Source organism: Marmota marmota, unplaced genomic scaffold (assembly GCF_001458135.2).
Source record: "Marmota marmota marmota unplaced genomic scaffold, marMar, whole genome shotgun sequence".
NCBI classification, from domain to species: Eukaryota; Metazoa; Chordata; class Mammalia; order Rodentia; family Sciuridae; genus Marmota; species Marmota marmota.
Genome location: NW_026000242.1, coordinates 16,131,501 through 16,150,602, shown reverse-complemented (window position 1 = coordinate 16,150,602; position 19,102 = coordinate 16,131,501). Strand labels below are relative to the sequence as shown.

General features: G+C 31.9%; 1 protein-coding gene across 2 annotated transcripts in view; it reads right to left on the bottom strand.

Moving 5' to 3' along the window:
- The window catches only part of Cwf19l2 (CWF19 like cell cycle control factor 2), a 98,591-nt gene that overhangs the window by 56,306 nt on the left and 23,183 nt on the right, over positions 1–19,102 (bottom strand). For both annotated transcript variants that reach the window (XR_007344534.1, XM_015489925.2), the window contains exons 7-10: positions 18,560–18,675; positions 16,535–17,193; positions 5,778–5,868; positions 4,459–4,551 (exon numbers count right to left, since the gene is read on the bottom strand). Coding sequence is in view for 1 of the 2 variants with exons in the window: in XM_015489925.2 (XP_015345411.1) it covers positions 4,459–4,551; positions 5,778–5,868; positions 16,535–17,193; positions 18,560–18,675 (959 nt within the window). In the remaining variant the exon portion in view is untranslated. The remainder of the gene's footprint in view (positions 1–4,458; positions 4,552–5,777; positions 5,869–16,534; positions 17,194–18,559; positions 18,676–19,102) is intronic.

Genomic DNA, 19,102 nt, shown 5'->3' with positions numbered 1-19,102 from the left:
GATGTGATTCTGCAATCTGTATTTGGGGTAAAATTGGGAGTTCATAACCAACTTGAATCTAATGTATGAAATATGATATGTCAAGAGCTTTATAATGTTTTGAACAACCAATAAAAAAAAAATTAAAAAAAAAAAAAAAAAAAAAAAAAAATTTAATCTGTTATATTTCTTAGATTAGTTAAGTGATTTTATTAACGTTATCAATAATATTTAATGGATAAAAAAGAACAGGTTCTGTAACTAATAAATTCAATAAATATATTAAAATACAAGTAACGAAGTATTCCTTAATACTAACACATTCAATGCCTCTTTAGACATTAAAAAATCCTACCCTCAAAAAAAATTTTTGATTCTATTGCATATGAGTAAAGTAAAATGAAAGAATAATTATGAATCATCATGTTTCCTTTTCTTCATACTTATTCAAAAAGATAGGCAAAAGCAGAGATGGAGTATTCAGTATGAGACGTTTTGTTAGTCCCACCAACTGGAAGTCACTCTGGAGACCACAGCACTACTCCTGTGAAGTCTGTACTACCTTGCAAATTAAAACTACACTGAGATTTTATTTCATTCCAGTCAGAATGGCAATTATCAAGAATATAAGAAACAATAAATGTTGGCAAGGATGTGGGGTAAAGGGTACACTCATACATTGCTGGTGGGACTGTAAATTGTTGCAATTACTCTAGATTCCATACAAAACTTGGAATGAAACCACCATTTGACCAAGTTATCCCATTCCTTGGTTTTATGCCCAAAGAATTTAAAACCAGCATACTACAGTGACACTGCCACATCAATGTTTACAGCAGCTCAATTCACAACAGCCAAGCTATAGAACCCATCTTAGGTCCCCTTTAACAGATGAATGGATAAGTGTCCATACTACCTACTGTGAAACAGCCATGTCCCCACCATTGTTTGAAATAAATAGTACTTGATCTCAAGAAGACTTTTCTTATAATGATAACTGTTCCAACAATTAAATCTAAAGGGAAAATATATGCCTGATTCAGAAATCCCCTGAAGTCCAGCCATGTTTTTAAAATCCTATAATAAAAATGCCAAGAGTCTGGCCAAGCTAAGTGGCACATACCTGTAATCCCAGGAGGCTGAGGTAGGAGGATCACAAGTTCAAAGCCAGCCTCAGCCAAAGCAAGGTGCAAAGCAACTTAGTGAGAACCTGTCTCTAAATAGAATTTTTTAAAAGGGGCTGGAGATGTGGCTCAGTGGTTGAGAGCCCTTGAGTTCAATCCCTGGTACCTGCACCCCCACCATACACACACAAAAAAGACAAGAGTCTGGAAAGAGATAGATATACACTATAAGGTGGTAACAAGTATATAAATATAAATTTGAAAGAATAAATGCCATAGCAAATACTTTAAAAATCTTAAAAGAGTTTTCTTACAAAACTAAACATACTCTTACCATATGATTCAGCAACTGCACTTCTTGGTATTTACCCAAAGAAATAGAAAACTTACATCCAAGCAAAATTTTTGCAGAGATATTCCGAGCAGCTTTATTCATAATTGCAAATATCTGGAATCACCAAGATGTCCTTCAACAGGTAAATGGATTAAAAAAATGGTACCTATCAACCATAAATTTTTATGCACCACTAAAAAGAAATGAGCTATCAAACCATGAAAAGACATGGAGAAACCTTAAATGTATTATTATTAAGTGAAAGAAGCCAGTCTAAAAAGGATACATACTGCATGGTTTCAAGCATGTGACATTCTGGAAAAGTAAAACTATGGAGAACAGTAAAATGATCAGTGGTTGCTAGGAATTTTGGAATAGGGAGGGATGAATAGTTAGAGCACAAAAGATTTTGAGGAAATAAAAACAATCTGTATAATATTATAATGATGGATACATGTCATTATTCATTTGTCCAATCCTGTAGAATATATAATAACAAGAGAGGACCCTAATGTAAGCTACAGACTTTGGAGGATTATAATGTATCAATGTAAATTCATCAATTATAACAAATGTACCAGTATAGTCGGTGATGTTGATAACAGGGCACACAGTAAATACATAGGGGTAGGGTTTTATGAGAAATCTCTATACCTTCAGCTCTCTTTTTGCTATGAACCTAAAACTGTACTAAAAAAAAAAAAATTAACTCTTTTGTCTTCAAGGTTTCAAAAGAGGAAAAAGTTGCAATCTTTTAAGAGGATCAGGAAAAAAAGCATCATAAAAGATGTAAAGACAAACACTGAGAAGTCGATAAGCTTCAAGAGGATGATATTTATGAGACAAATAATATACTACATATCTAAATGGCCAAAAGACATGTTATCTGTGTGTAAGCAGCTTCCAAGATAAGGCTGGAAATAGGAGCTATACTGTGGAAGACCTTGTACTTAATTTGCTTGGCTCTAAGAAACCAATGAAAGCTTCATAGTACAAAACTATTATGATTACAGGATTGTTGAAAAAATTAACTGGGCAAAAGTATGTAAGAGAGACTGAACAACATATCTAATTTTAGCTTTCCCTCATTACTCCCTATTTTTAATCATACTTGTAATTTCTCATTCTCAGTTTCTATATCTATGAGAAATTTTTAATAATTTATTTCAAAAATATTAGCTCTTACACCATAGGGAAAATAGCAAATTTTATAAACATACTCTTTGTGCTATTATCTAAGTCATTAATAATCTTAGCCTGAAGTAAATTCTATGGAACTCAACATTCTAATCTCTCTATGATAGTAATTGTATAAATTAATCTTTGAGAACAGCTCTTTAAATTCACTATAAACCTTATCCTGTCTTAAAAGTGACTCTCCAGCTATGAATTTTATCTTTTAGCATCAAAGAAGTATCATGGATATATAAGTACTTTTATTGATTTAAATATTTTCTTCATTTACTTTTTATGTCTGAGGAAGTATGCCTGCCTCAGTCTTTCAATTTACAAAGTTGTGCTGATGACATGAAGTACCTAAAGGAATATTGTGAAAACTAAGTGAGTTAATTCATCTAACCTCTCAACACTGTATTGCATCAATCTCAGCCCTTCAACTTCTATATACATGATTATTTCATATAGCATTGTGAATTTAAATACTATTATGCTAATAAGTACCAAATTTCTATCTGCAATTTAGGCTCCTTCCACTATCCAACTGCCCACTCAATATCTCTACTTTTTCCTCATCTAGAGTATCCAAACTCAATATATCTGAAACAGGCCTCTATCTTCACCCCAAAGCCTACTGTTCCTTTCTTCTACAACTCAAATAATGGCTACCCTATTCTTTCAGCTGCTCAAGCTAAAGACTGCTTTGCCTCCTCTCTTTAGTCATTACCCATCTAGTACATCCCAATCTAAACCATCATGAAAATAAAAATCCTTATAGCTCTCCTTTCAAAATAAAGAGAAATACACACACACACACACACACACACACTCACAAACATACACACACACACACAATCACTTCAACCCATCTCCTTAGCTACTACTTTGGTCAAAGTTACTATCATTTTCTTATCTATATTATCGCAAGAGCCTACACCTGAACTCCACCTTCTGCCCTTACTCTCATTTGATCTATTTTTAACACAGGCAGTCCAGTGCTAACAAAAAATACTCTCTGCTCAAAAACTCTTAATAGCTTCTCATCTCAAACAGCATAAAACCTCCTTCCTTACTATATTTTTTCAAAATCTAACATGATCTGGCTTCCCATAGTCTCCAACCTGGATCCCCTAATCTTTCCCTCTCTCTCATTCATTCCACTTCAGTAGCACTGATCTCCTTGCTGTTCTTCCTACACATCAGACAAATTATATCTTAGGGCCTTCTAATTCTCTATTACCTATACCTAGAGAGCTCTTCACTCAGATACACAGACACACTCCTTCACTTATTTCCAATCTTTGCATCAATGTCACTTACTCAATTAGAATTGGCCCATGTACTCAACCTGCTCAAAATCTCCACTACATTCCACAGAATGTATAATTTACTAATATGTTGTATCATATTTTTAGCTATTATTTTATTGTCTCTCCATCTCTACCAAATGAAAATGCCATGCAAATAAGTGTTTTTATCTGTTTTGTATTGTAGATGAAGAACAAGAACAAATTTGCCTTGTATGGAATGCATATCCAATTGAAATCTCTAACTCTGTAGGAAAGAATTTATGGATCAGTTTGACTTACATAAGGTCAAACAACAGAGTCTAAAACAAAAACAGCTCTCCTTGGTCCCAGGTCTAGGCTTTATTCTAACAGAGAAATATTGGTGAAATGGAAGAGAATGCATATAAAAAAATAAATTTAAAAAACAAGTGAACAAATATACACATATAAACACAGACACAGATACTAACATATCTCAAATTAAAATATGACCACTGAAAATTAATAATATTACACAAGGTAATTATAAGCTAGCAAATAAACTTTTATTACTTACCTCTACCCCAGATTTTTTTAATGATATCTGTGTTTCAGTTTCTTTGAATTTATTTGCCTTTTCAAGTTGGGCTTTAAGTTGTTCAGCTAATTCCTTCAAAAAGAAAAATAAGCAAAATAGTTATGATATGTCATTTAATTCTTCATTACAGAATTTTATATAACAGAAAACAGCGTAATAAAACCCTATGTAACCAATAGTGAATTTCAATTACCAATTCACAGCCTAATACATAACATTTTAATGAACTTATTTCAGTTACAAACTTCTCTAGTACCTATGGCATTTGTTTACAATTTGAAGGTAAACCATTTCAAAGACATACATTTTGAGGGAGACAGGATAATGAAAGAAATATGTAACCTCAAGAATGAAGTTTTTATAATTCCTTAGATATTAAAGCTTTCAATACTTAAAAAATCAGTTACTTGCTACAAGGAAGTCATCATGACATTTAAAATACTGTTTTCTTCATTGTTATAAGTAATATGATAAAAATTATGAATATATTTCATTTTTACTCTAAAAAATTACTATAGAAATTTATAAAACACCTAACATAGAAAGCAACAAACCATAAACTAGCAAATTAAATAATAAATTTATGTGACTCATAAGATCAATTAAAGATCACTTAAGTATTTGAGTTTAAGATGAATGCACACACATTACCAAAAGTGAATCTACTGTGTCAGAGAGTGGAAAGTTCTGCTGTTCTACCATGTGCAATAACACAAGTAAGTACAATAGTACAACATTCATAATGAATGAACGAATGAATGAATGAAAACAGCTCTTATCAAATCATCACTATTTCTATTTAATTTGAGGTAAATCGATCTTAAACATATTACAGAAATTAAATGAGTTAAACTATACAAAGTATCTAACACAGTATCAACTACAAACATATCACCTTAAACTTTGAATAAATGAATTAATCACCTATTTAAGATTTCAATTTTTATGTTCTAAGTAAAATGGTTTTGTTATGAGAATTTTTAATAAATAACTAAAAATGGGAAAGAAAATAGTCATACCTTTAACTCCTCCAAATACATTCCATAATTATAAGAATATAGCAAACAGAAAAGTAAATAAATAAAAATTTCAGAAATCTGATAGAGAAAGTAGATAATTTATTTATAAGATAGTACTATTTCTAGAAAGGTTTAAGAATTTCTTCAAGGAATAAATAAATAGCAGTTATTTTCAAAGTCTGCTACATCCCCACTGCTGAGGAATTACCCAAATTACTTACAAGAAGTTAAATATTTAATCACTATCCTCCAAAAAAAAAAGATATTTAAGAATCTTACCAAATTCCCCATCATCTCTGCCTTGATAATTCTGGCACCCAACTTGTTCTTCTCATCCATACTCAGGATGTGGATGGACTCATCCTTCGGACTGCCATTTGAATAGAACAGACAAAGAGCAAATGAAATACAGGTGCAACTCCAATATTATTTTAACTCTCCTCAACAAAGTATTTAGCATCTATAGGAGATCATGACTCTAAGGTTTAAAAATTAGACTCAATGTGCTACTTAATATTTCAAGGTTCTCTGTCACAAACCCATGATGGCTTATGGCAGATATAATAACAGGAAAAAGTTCCAGCAACAATGAGGTAAATGATATAAAAATCAACCATTCTTCATTATTTAATATTTCCATACTCATTGTAAAAAAAACAAATACTAGAATCAGGCCACAATTCTACACATCTTGGCAAAAGCCTATTACTCAATGTAATATTATTAATACTTTAAGATACTAATAATCTGGAGATGATACTTTTAACCATAGTCAAGAATAAAAACAATAATCACACTTTCTTTTTCAAAGTCAGTCCAGAATTAGACACATAAACTAAAAACTGAGGTCATATGACAAACCAATACTATAAAAGCTTCATAAAAGAAAAGAGAAAGTTCCAGTCAAGCTCATATTCCCCCAGCTTACTGCCTTAAGAAAGATTCAAAGTTGTAGGACAGGGAAGGTAGACCCAGGCAGAACCCAACAAAAGGAGAAATAGCTCAAATCCAAGAATTACAAAGCAGCCACTGTTACTAAATAAAATACCTGAGGGGCAAAAGAATCCCAGCGAGTTCACCTGAGTATTTAGGAAGAAAATACTTATAGCCAAGGAAAGAACTATCCTAAAGGAATGGAAGGACAGTATTTGGCACTCCTGGGAAGTGTCTGGTTCCACTACCCAAAGTAGGAAACCTCCTAATTCTGAAAGTAGTAGGTAGAGGATTATGGATCTTGGGAAATACAAGCCTTAGAAGAAATGCTGCTTTGGGTCCAACTAACAAATGTGAAAATAAAGAACCAAAAAGATCAAATGGTTTCCAATTAACCATGACCCAGAACAAAGTACAAAAACATTTATAGAAATTCAAAAATACCCAACGCTCAACAAGAATCTGTAATACCTAGTATCCAAATATTATAACATACAAATAAGTAGAAAAATATAACCTAAAATTAGAAGTAAATACTATCAATCAGAAACAATCCAGAACTGACACAGATGTAAGAAACAGCAGGCAAGGATATTTAAAGTTATTATAACTGTGTTTAAAAATTAGAGATAATAAGGACATTAAAAATACACAAATTGAACTTCTACAGATAAAAACTATATATCTGATGTAAAAATACACTGGACAAGATTAATGAAAATCAGACTGTAAAGGAATAGTCAACTTGAAGCAATGGAAATAATGCAAAATGAAACATACAGGGGAAAAAAAGAATTAAAAAAATGAAAAAAGCCAATCATACATGAAATTGGAGTCCCTAAAAGAAACGAATAGAAGATATAAGAAACAAAGGCCCAAATTTTCCAAATTTGTTGAAAACTAAGAAGCCAAAGAATTTGAAAGAAAACTACATGAGAAAAATGACACCAAGACACATCATAATCAAACTGCTCAAAAGTAGTGATAAAAACATTTGAAAGCACTATAGAAAAAGACATCATTTGTGCCCACAGAAACAAGATTGCTATGACAGCTTTCTCTTTAAAAACAATGCAATCAAGGAAAGGATCAACATCTTTAAAGTACTGTCAACCTAGAATTCCACACCCAGAGAAAATACACAAAAGGGAAACAAGGACTTTTTGGACATAAAAAAGCTGAAACAATGCTAAAGAGAAACCTTCAGGAAGAAGGAAAAAAATAGAAGACTGAAATATGGATCAACCCAAAGCAAAAACAACAACAACAACAACAAAAAAAAAACACCAGAAATGACTAGAGTAAATATATATGATTTTTCTGTTACCTAAGTCTCTTTATAAGAGAGCTATTTAAAGAAAAATAACAATCTATTGAGGCTTTACAAGTTCAAATAAAATGTATGGTAACACTAGCAGAAAGGACAGTTTATACTATAACTCTAGTATAAAGTTCATATACCATACAGGAGCAGATATATATAATATAGCAACAAAAGAAATGAATTGGAATTAAAAATATTCAATCCAAAAAATTTAAGAGAAAAAAAACAGATGGACAAATAACAAAATTACAGGTATGAACCTAATTACAGGTTACAAATCCCTAATCAGAAAATCTGAAATCCCAAGTACTCCAAAATATGAAACTTCTTGAGCACCAACATGATACCACAAATAGAAAATTCCACACCTAACCTCATATGACAAGGTTGCATTCAAAATGCAGGCATATTAAAAATATTATAGAAAGTTACCATCAGGATATATATACAAAACATAAATGAATGTTATATTTAGATTTGGGTCCTATCCCCAAGTTATCTTATTATATGTATGTAAATACTCCACAATAAGGAAAAAAATTCAAAATCAAAAACATTCCTAGTCCCAACCATTTCAGGTAAGGGATACTTATCTGAAGTACATACAAAACATCAATCAAGATAAACCTAAGTCAAAAAACCAGTCTCAATATATCTAAAATAATAACAACACTATAAATCAATGGTCTAAACACCTACATTAAAAAGCAGAAATTTTGTATAGATAAAAAAGAAAAAAAAACTATAAAAATGTTTTATAAAGATATTAATCTTTATCTTATTATTATTATTATTATTATTTTGGTGGTGCTGAGGATTGAACCCAGGGCCTTGTGCATATGAGGCAAGCACTCTAACAACTGAGCTATGTCCTCAGCCCCAAAAATATAAAAGGATAAATATGTTAAACACAAAAGGATAGAAAAAGATATTCCATGTTAATATTAGTCAGTGTGGTGCACACCTGTAATCACAGTATCTCAGGAGACTGAGGCTAAGTAAACCAGCGAGTCTCTGTCTCTAAATAAAAATATTTTTTAAAAAGGAGCTGGGGATGTGGCTCAGTGGTTAAGCATCCCTGGGTGTTTGTGTGTGTGTGTGTGAATATAAAACCAGGGACTTAAAAGGATGACTTCATAAAAAAAGGTTTGACACATTTAGAGTTCATATGAATCCTTAAATGTCTATGTACTTAATAACAGAGCTTTAAATTATATGAGGCAAAGACCAACAGAACTTAGCACTTTCTTAATATTTAAACATATAAAGGCCATATGATCTAGCTGTTACTTTCCTAGGCAATTACCCAAAAGAATAGCATATGTACATGAAAGTTCAGAGGAGCCTTGTTTGTAATAGTCAAAAACCCATAAACAATCAAAATACACATCAACAGGAGAACAGATAACCCAAATTGTGGTATATACAACAATAGTGTAGTACCCATGGACCAAAAAATATATAAACTATTAATACATGTACTAACATGGATAAAGTGCTACTAAGAAAAAGTCAGACTTCCCTCCTTCCACAAAAGAATGCATAATGTATGATCTCATTTACATAATACTTTAGAAAATGCAAATATTTCTATAATGAAAGAAAGCAGATGGATGGGAGCCCTGCAGTAGAAGGTGGGATATGGGGAGAGACAGGAAGGAAAAAATTATAAAAGGCACCAGGAAATGTTTAAGGTGATGGTTTCATGAGAACATACACATTTCAAAACTTATTGAATTACATTCTTATATATATGCAGTTTATCAAATGTCTGTTACACCTCAGTAAAGTTACTTTTAAAAATCTTCAAAGCAGAGAAACAGTTAAAAGCTGAATATATCATAATCAATGACATAATCTCAAATATAAAGGATTTATCTACATTACCAATTCAGTTTTCTTAACCTATTTTATTGAAATTCATCCAGTCATGTTCTCAATATACCCTCTTAGCAAGGAATAGCAAAGTTCATATTTGCAATGATTCAAAAATTGGCCTAATAACTCTATGTGGAATTTTTTTAAGTAGCAAATTTCTTGTCATAAAAAAGAAATCTTTAACATGTAGCATTTAAGTTTTTTTAAGATAATATCTTTGCTATAGAACCCATTTCCATAACATATTATCCTTCCCACCATGTTCTTTCAGTCTATATTTTAAAAAACAATTAAAACAAACAGTAGGGGCACTGCATTCATGTGATCAGAAGAACATTAAAACTTTTTATATGCCTCTATGGGTTGAGTCATTGCTTGTATAATTAGTTGTACTTTTATAAAGAAAATATTTTCAGTACTTTTATTCAAATTAAATTGAGGTACATACAATTTTCACTGTATTATAAATATAATTTATTGAATTTGGAGCAACCCAATCATATTTCCATAAACTTCTACTTCCTAAGCAACTTGCAGTCTTTCCTATTCAACTAATTTTCCAAAATTCTTTATCTGAGATTTTACTGTTACAGTATTAGTGATATTTTTATATGAATAATGCAAAATAAAATAAATAACCACAGGACACATCCTTTCAAAACAGAATTAGTCCAATTATGCCCCCATGAAGATGGCTTGCTCCAGGGTCTGCCTTTCAAACTCTCCTGTTTCCTAAGTGACAAATTTCCTGGCTGCTTTTCCATCTACCTTTTCTGCTTTTCTTCGGTTTCCAAGAACTCAAGTACCTAACCAGATTTCCCTTCCCAACAAAGCTGTCTATTTATCCATTTTTCATCTCAACAGCAATCAATTGAGAAAATCAACTGAGAGAAGGTAAAATGGATAAGAAGGTAGTTTCCCCATTATTTCTCCCTCTTCTCTGTTATTCCAAAAGATGCTTATTTAAATCCAGATATAAAGGACAATTTTACACAAGATCTCTTACTCAGCTCAGTCACTCAAAAAGTAAGCAATCTTGCAGGCAAGCTTAATTTTGATAGGATCAGAAGAAGGAAGGACAAAATTCATCCATCAAGTCATTTCCTTTTTTTGAAGTGCAAAGTTTTAGGAATATTAACACAAACTACTATATCTCATGTGTCAATAAGGAAATAGATTCATTCCTACTAATACACTAAGTACAAATGAAAGTGAAAGACTTTCAAATTCCAACTTCCTGATGCAAAATTTCATGAAGCACTCAAAAGTTCTTTATGCTAGTTGCTTCTTTCTTGATCATAAATGGGAAATCCTTCTCAGTACTATGAGAAAAGAAGTTCTGGAGTCAAATTCATTCTCTGCCATTTACTAGCTTTATGAGATTAGATAGGCATCATAATCTGTGACTATAAAAATCAAGAAAATGATTAATATCTATCACACTTAAATGCAGAAATGTATAGAATTACAGTAATTTCAATAATGTAACAAAATTCCAAATACCTACCTTGGTATTCAATAATCATTAGTTCCCTTTGCCACTGACAGCCAATTACTGAGTCACAGGAGGATTCTCCAATCACTCCTACATTCGCCATGCTTAAAATTCAATGGCAAAATCTCTTCAAGAAAAGATTAAAAACTAGAATATCTAGAACTATGCACAGATATGAAGTAATCAAATTTTTTCAAGAGACCACAGAATTAAAAGCTTCATCACTGGGTCATGGATGCCAACTCAAGCGCTCTCTCTCTTTTACATTCACTTTTTTGATTCAGAATTTCTTGTCTCTCAACTATAGTTACACTGACCAGTGCATTTGCTTCAAATCTGTTTCATTTCTCAATCTAACCTTCACAGTGCTTTTGGAATCTTTTAAAAATCCAAGTCTTTTTTATTTAAAATCCTTGTGATACTTCTTTATCACTCATAAAATGATGTCCCACTTGTAAGCATGACTTCTGGAACAAGGTGTACAAGGCATCTTCCTTGTATACTTCCTCCCATATGTCTTCCTCTTAACCAAATTCTACAAATCAGGGGGAAGCTACCATATGCTAAGCACTACATCAGGATCCAGAGAAACAGATTAGAAAGAGATATACCCTGCTCTCAGAGCTACTTTATCACAAATTCTAAAACATATTTGCAAATAGTCAACTACACTATGCTGTCTCATATTTCCAGTTTCTTCAAGTTGATTGTCCTTTCCCAACAGGTTCATCCTTCATAAAGACCTTACAACTTTGCCTGAACAATCTTAGCAGACCCTGTTGCCACTATTATTATCCTGCCCCTAATATTATCCCATCCCTATGTGTAATAACTATAAAACCTTCTATACTTAACACCTGTAACTTCAAGTATGTACCATATTTGTTTAGGTATCTATATGACTTCCTCTCCTACAATGTGAGTTCCTTGAAGGCAGATACAATGTCAAATTATTTTTGTACCGTGAGATCTAGGAAATAAAAATATTCAGTGAATATAAGATAAATGGCAAAACGAATGAAAGGGATCCAACTTAAGCTTCAAGGCATATATTTAAGGCAAAAATAAACAATCCTTATCACATAATTCAGATACACTTTTACAAATCTGAATGAATGAAAGAAATAGTCTGTTCTCAACCTTTCAGTATCCAAGGATCCTTTAAGGGAAATGATAGGCACGCGGACAAAGCATTTGGAGTAATTGTGTTCTAAAAATTCATCAAAATTTGGAGGTAAAAACAGAATAAAATTAATAACAGTCATAACAATGAGAGTACATTTCAATTGTGTGAGCTGTTTGTGAACCAAACTGTCACACTGCCTTTCTCTTCCCACCTGAAGCTTCCAAACTCCTGTGTTCCTTATGAGTACCTAGAGAATCACGAACATTCTAGGGGATCACATGTTGAAAAACACTGATATAAGTCACCAAGAAAGAATCTTCACTGCCTAACTAGCCACACTTTTCTCTTCTTTAAAACATTTCTACCCATGGCTAATCCTCCTACTTGGATGAATAAACAGGACCCATATTAATAACCTCAAGGATCTTGCTCAATTATCAACTCTATACAGAGCTCTTTTCTAAAGTAAAACTGATTTCTTCCATTAAAATATAAACATGTTTAAGTATCTACACCTCAAAGATAAAAGGGGTTGAGGGAGGTACTAAATTTAACCTCTTCACTCGCATATACTTTCTATCTCTGCCAACTTAAAACCAGTACTCAAATTTAGTCTACTGAAATCTGGCTTCTGTATCCTTTCACAATGAAAATGTTCTTGACTGAGTTGTCAAAAACTTCTTATTATTTATCCAAAGGGCACACCTTTGTGATTTTACTTTACTCTTCCCTTTGTTGAAAAACTTTCCTCTCCCTGCCCTTCTCAGGTTGGAAGCTTAAAGATTTAATCAAGGGAAGGCACTATTAGTCTATCCAAAAGCCACCAAGTTTCAAGATAATAATAAACTCTTTCCTATGTTCTCTAAGCATTTATAGAGATGAGCAGATGCTTTAAAAGAAACATAACCATAATATCTGCAATTAGTCTAAACCCAAGCTTTAGCATTTTCCTGGATTACACCTATAGTGCACACACTCCCATTACAACTTATTTCTAAAAAGTAAATTACCTCATTAAAATATGTTCTTTAAAATATATGTACACACACATTAACACTGACTGAAAACTTTTCAGGAAGCAGTAATTAAAAGAATTCTAGACTAATGATATTTCAGAAACCTTGATTATATTGCAATTATTCTTCTCCTCCTGATAGTGTTCAAAGATCTCTCTTTAATTATTCTTTTCCTTACCACTGATTTTCATATTTTCTCCCCTGCCTAAGGATTTTATCACTATACTCACAACCTTGACAACATGGAATCTTTCTCTTGCCCTTCTGGGATATAAAAGCAAACTCTGCCAAGAATAACATCTAAAGGTTAAGGTACTAAATGAGTTAGTTCTGATCAAAATTATAAAATCTAACTTAAGGACATCTAGTTAGGTTTTTTTCCCCTACTACATATTACTCTAGGTTTCAAACTCCTAAAAGTATTTAGCTAATATATTTTCCAACAAAAGAAAAATATGTCTGTAAATATATTTCATTCCAACTATAATAAGTTCTTAACTACCTGGGCAATTATTGGAAGATGTTTTCCAGCCATTTAAAATAATCACAGAACAAGGCATTGTGGCACAAGCCTGTAATTCCAGCAACTCAGGGGGCTGAGGCAGAATGTGAGATTGACTATTCCAAAGTCTGTTTTTATAATGAACTCAAAAGTATTTTCTAGGCCTAGTGAAAATGCTTTACTTTGGGCAGTTAATCTCTTTTCTTCTCTCTTATGCCTCTATTTGGTCAACTTCTCTCATATTCTACCAACATAAATCTCACTAAGGTTATCAATAACTTTTCACAATTAGTGTATAAAAGAAAAGTGTTTTAATTCAAAGCCAGTTTATGGTTCTCCTTTAATCCTTATTTGAAAACCATGCTAAATGGATATCAGAAGATACTGAATCTAAGTTTTGCAAATAACTATATAGTACTTTTAACAGCAACAATAAAAATGTGTACAGGATACTATACATTTTCATATATACTAACTCATGAGGTAACTCCATGAAGTTGTTTATATTACTTTGTTTTAAGTCAAGGAAAGTAGCACAAGAAAGTCAAGTGTCAATACCTTATAAAAGGTCACAGATCCAGGAAATGATTGTTACTTACAGAACTGCCAGATAAAAAACACGACACCAGTTAAATTTGAATTTCAAGTAAGCAATGAAGATTTTTTTTCTCATAAGTTCAAATACTGTAAGAGAATTATTATTTTTATTTACTAAATCTGGTAACCTCAGTTACATAATATTGTGCAAGTCATAATCTGAGTTCCCTCAATTTCTATATCTGCAAATGTAAGGCTCAGACTATGATTTCTTCTAGTTTCAAAATCAGTTCTTTAATTTTTTTATAATTCTAAATGTCACTGTTTCTAAAACTCCCTAGTATTCTATCATTTTTTAAGTAATTCAACATATCTCCAAGATAATAGTCAGACAAATTAATAGCCACTAACAATTCTTCACTCAATCTTTTTAGCACTCTTCAGAGTCCTATCTTGGTTTCTTAATATCACTCTATAGGGCTGGGGATGTGGCTCAAGCGGTAGCGTGCTCGCCTGGCATCCGGGTTTGATCCTCAGCACCACATACAAAGAAAGATGTTGTGTCCGCCGAAAACTAAAAAATAAATATTAAAATATTCTCTCTCTCTTTAAAAAAATACATCACTCTATAAGCTCAGAAATTGTATTTCCTTTCACATAAATGTGGAAAATTCCTAGATTTTTTTCTTCTCCTCTCGTGTCATGGAATTCACCAAACACCTCAAACCCTTCTAACATCAAAATTAACAAATCTAACAAAGAATACTGCTTTCAGACCTCACCCTCCAAAACTGCTGTTATTGCATAATTCTATGTTATATTTATCAGAAGCTAACAATTTAAAGAGCATATACAAATATGAGGCAATTAGACAACCAGATAGAGTTACTTATAGTAAGACTGCACTATATACTTTGCTTAGCTGTAGTCACAGAAATCAAGAACCACAGATTGCCCAAATGCTAAACCAACTCAAATGATCATCAGGAAATAAGACTCATCCCACCACCAACTGTGGAGTAGAAACAGTCTACCACTCAAGGCACCTGGAATGAAGCCTGGGCAATTATATATTCATACACTCACAAACATTCGCTAATCTGTGCCACATACATGCAGTCAACACAACTGGATTTATCCTTCAGTTTCCAGGAAGGAAAGCCCCAATCTGAACTAGAGCTCATTTTACTGGGCTCCATCACTTGGTCCAGACTTTGCCAGATCCCTTCTACTGAAAGTCCCACAATGTGCTTACAATCCACTACTTCAGATGGAGTCAATAACAAAAGCAATTTGCCAGACTTACCACCTCAAGTCACAATTATACCTCTTACTAACAATGGTTTCTATTATTTCCTAAAACTTATTCTCTTATTCTCTTAACTGATAGTATTTTAACATATTCTAATGACCAATAAAAATATGTCACTTTATTGTATAAGTTATCCTTTGAATACATTTTTGTATTTCTATCACCAGTGGGGCCAGTTCCATGTCTAAATAAAGTTTGTCTAGATCTGATACCACTCAATATGTGCTTCTTCATCTTTGGATCCAGTCCTATACAAAGGCAATGGATACAACAAAAATAAAACCAGTAGGTGCTACTTTCTTAATCACTATGGATACCACTACTATCCCATCTTAAATTTCATTTTTAAAGTTCTAACATCACATTTGAAATCCATCAATTCCCAAAGTAAATTATTTCCTTCTCTGTAAAATAACTCCATAATTCACAGTTCCCACTGCAGGATCTTTAGTATAGCTTTGTAACTTTGTATTTGGGCCATAGCAGCAAATTTTTCTTCCGTCTCCTAGACCTCCTTGACTCATGTAGTTATGGTGATTATTAACTTAATGATGGGGTAATTTCCTTAGGAAATAACAAAGTAACAAAATCTACCAAAATGTCTTCTATAGCACATTTACTTAAAAGAATAACATTCATATTTTTAAATTATAGAAGCGACAAATTTTGAGCAACTTGTGGCTACTGAATTATTTCAGATCCTTGTTAAATAAAAACTGTGAAATTAAATGCAATCCATAAAACAAAACCACTACATTGTTAAATCTACGTATTTTATCTTTTCCATCAATTTAAGAAAGAGGATACCATACTCATGTCTAATTAACAAATGACATTCTGAGGAACAGTTTAGTTCTTTGGATCCTCAGGGACTTAATATTAATATCATCTTAAAAAACAAATGATAAAATACCCAGTATATGTAGCCTTTGCATCCTGCAAATTTTTTCTCGTTGGAGGGTCATCACTCAAGCTCTCAGTCTGTAATTTTTCTCTGGTGTCTCCTGAAATGTGTTGATAGTCAATACTGCTACTAGTTTCCAATGCCTTTTGATTTGAATATTTCTTCTCTTCTTTTCTCCCATAAGATGAACTCCATGATGTTAAACTTTCTTCACTGTTCTCTGTGGGTTTTTGAAAACCACAATGCAAAGCACCCTGAGTCACTAATGCTAAAGATGAACTAGATGGTTCAAAATTTCGTCCCTTGCTGTGACATGACAGTTCTTCATCATCAGTGGGTCTTAAAAATTTAGGTCTCAAATTTCCAGAAGAGAGCTCTTGATTTTGCCTTGGGTTGTATTCTCTTCTACACGTTTCTAAAGACCCAGATCTCTCATCTTTTTCATCCCCACTAAATTTATCTTTATTGTTATTGTTTGTGATCTCTGTTGTACCATATCTATCCCTTGAACTTTTATTGTATTTTATTAAGTCTAATTTTTTATTTTCTTGACTATTTTGTGCTTTATCTGAATATGTGGGCTTCCTCCACCGTTCTCGTCTAGAATCTTCTTTTTTGGAGGCAGTTTTTTCAGCTTCTTCTAATTTTGACTGAAATAATTCCATTGACTACAAAGGAGAAAAATAACATATTGAAAGTTATAAAATGCTCACTGATGTTTTACCCACATGTCATTGGCCATGAACCACCGCCAAGTGGCACAATGAAAGAAAAACCTACCAAGGTAAGGGTAGACCCAAATGATCATCCTACACTAAAATAAACACTAAAAAGAATGAGAAAATACAGAAAAATTACCAAATAACAAAAAAAAATCTCAAAGGGGACACTCTTAAACCAAATGGTCTATACTAACAAAGTCTAACATACAATACAGAAGACATATAACTGGTAATCAAGATTCAAGAAGTTACTGTACTGCTAAAACATAATAGACTCATGAAAAAGGAACATTACAAGTACAAGAAGTGAAAAACTGTGTATCCAAAAAAATGCCCTGAAATACTGAAAAGAATAGAAAGTGATAAAAACCAAATTAGCCTGGGAATTCTTTAAAGTTTAGGAAATGACAATAAATAAACATAAATTATAGGAAAAAAGAAACATGCACAATTGATTCTAAAGAAGTTAATGCATGTGCACTGTTATTTCCAGAAAGGAGAAAAGATGATGAAAGCAAAGCATTAATAAAAAAATAAATGTATGTAAGAAAATTTTCCAAGTTGATTTTCTGGATCAGAAGGGCTCATCTAATAGTTTTGCATGGAAAAAGAAAAAAAAAGACTTGTATATTAAAAATTCCTAATTTGTGAATCTACAAACTCAAAAATAAAACTTCCTTCACAAAGACTATACCAGATGCATATGTGGGTAGATAACACATTACCTACAAAGGAAAGAAAATAAGTTGGTTCTAAAATACTATATACTAATGCATGGGCATGGTTACATCATTCTAAGAGTATACACATTCTAATACTTTTTTTGAGTATTCGCAATTGAACCCAGAGGTTATTATTTACCACTAAACTGCACCCTCAACACTTTCTAGTTTTCATTTTAGAGTGTGTATATATATTTTTCTAAAAAATAAAAAAAACAAAAAAAACCCTGGATAATGCCAAAAGATGGAAAAATACTAAAGTCTGGAATATACCAAAATTTCAAAAGTGGTTATCTCCAGAGGTATACTGGGAAAGCTCTTCAGCATTACTTAATTTTCTCATAATGATAAAATATTATTTTTACATTAAATAAATACAGATTTAAGTCTTGCATTATTTATGTCAGCAAAGATATGCTACCCAAGTATACAGAATAATAAAAAAGCAGAAGTTATTTCAGCAGTACAAAGATAAGAAATTTAATATCAATTCAATTCAAAAGTGTATCATAGCATAAAACAAAGTTAAACCACATAATCTTTTATATAATTATGAAAATAGTACACATGTTCTTAATTCAGATACCTACCCCATATCTTTCAGCTACAATATCCTCAAATTTTTTATTTTGTTTTTCAGCTTGTTCCTTCATTCTTTGATAAGACTTCTTTAGCCAGCTTAATCCACCATCCTCCACTCCTGAAGCTAAATTCCAATAGAAAATTAGAAAATGTTTGTTATACTTTTGAATGAGGTTATCATCAAATTAATTCTGACTTATAAAGTATAAAATTAAATATTTTTTCTTCAATATGTAAAAATTATAACCACATTTAAATTTCAACATATATTTGAGTGTGTACATATGCAAGCTACAGAGTTTTGCCAGTTGGAGAAAGGAAAAGATAAATAATAAACTAAAGAATAAAAGTAAAACTATCCTCAGGAAAATTACAATTTAAGAGAATGAATACAAAAGTATATAAATGCAATAAAGATAATATGTAACAACTATTATGTAAAGATATGCAGGGTTATACAAAATGATAATGATAATAGTTAAGGATTACTTCTAACTAGGAGGTCAAGAAAAATTCCACAAACTAAGTTTAAGAAATGGGTTGAATTTCTA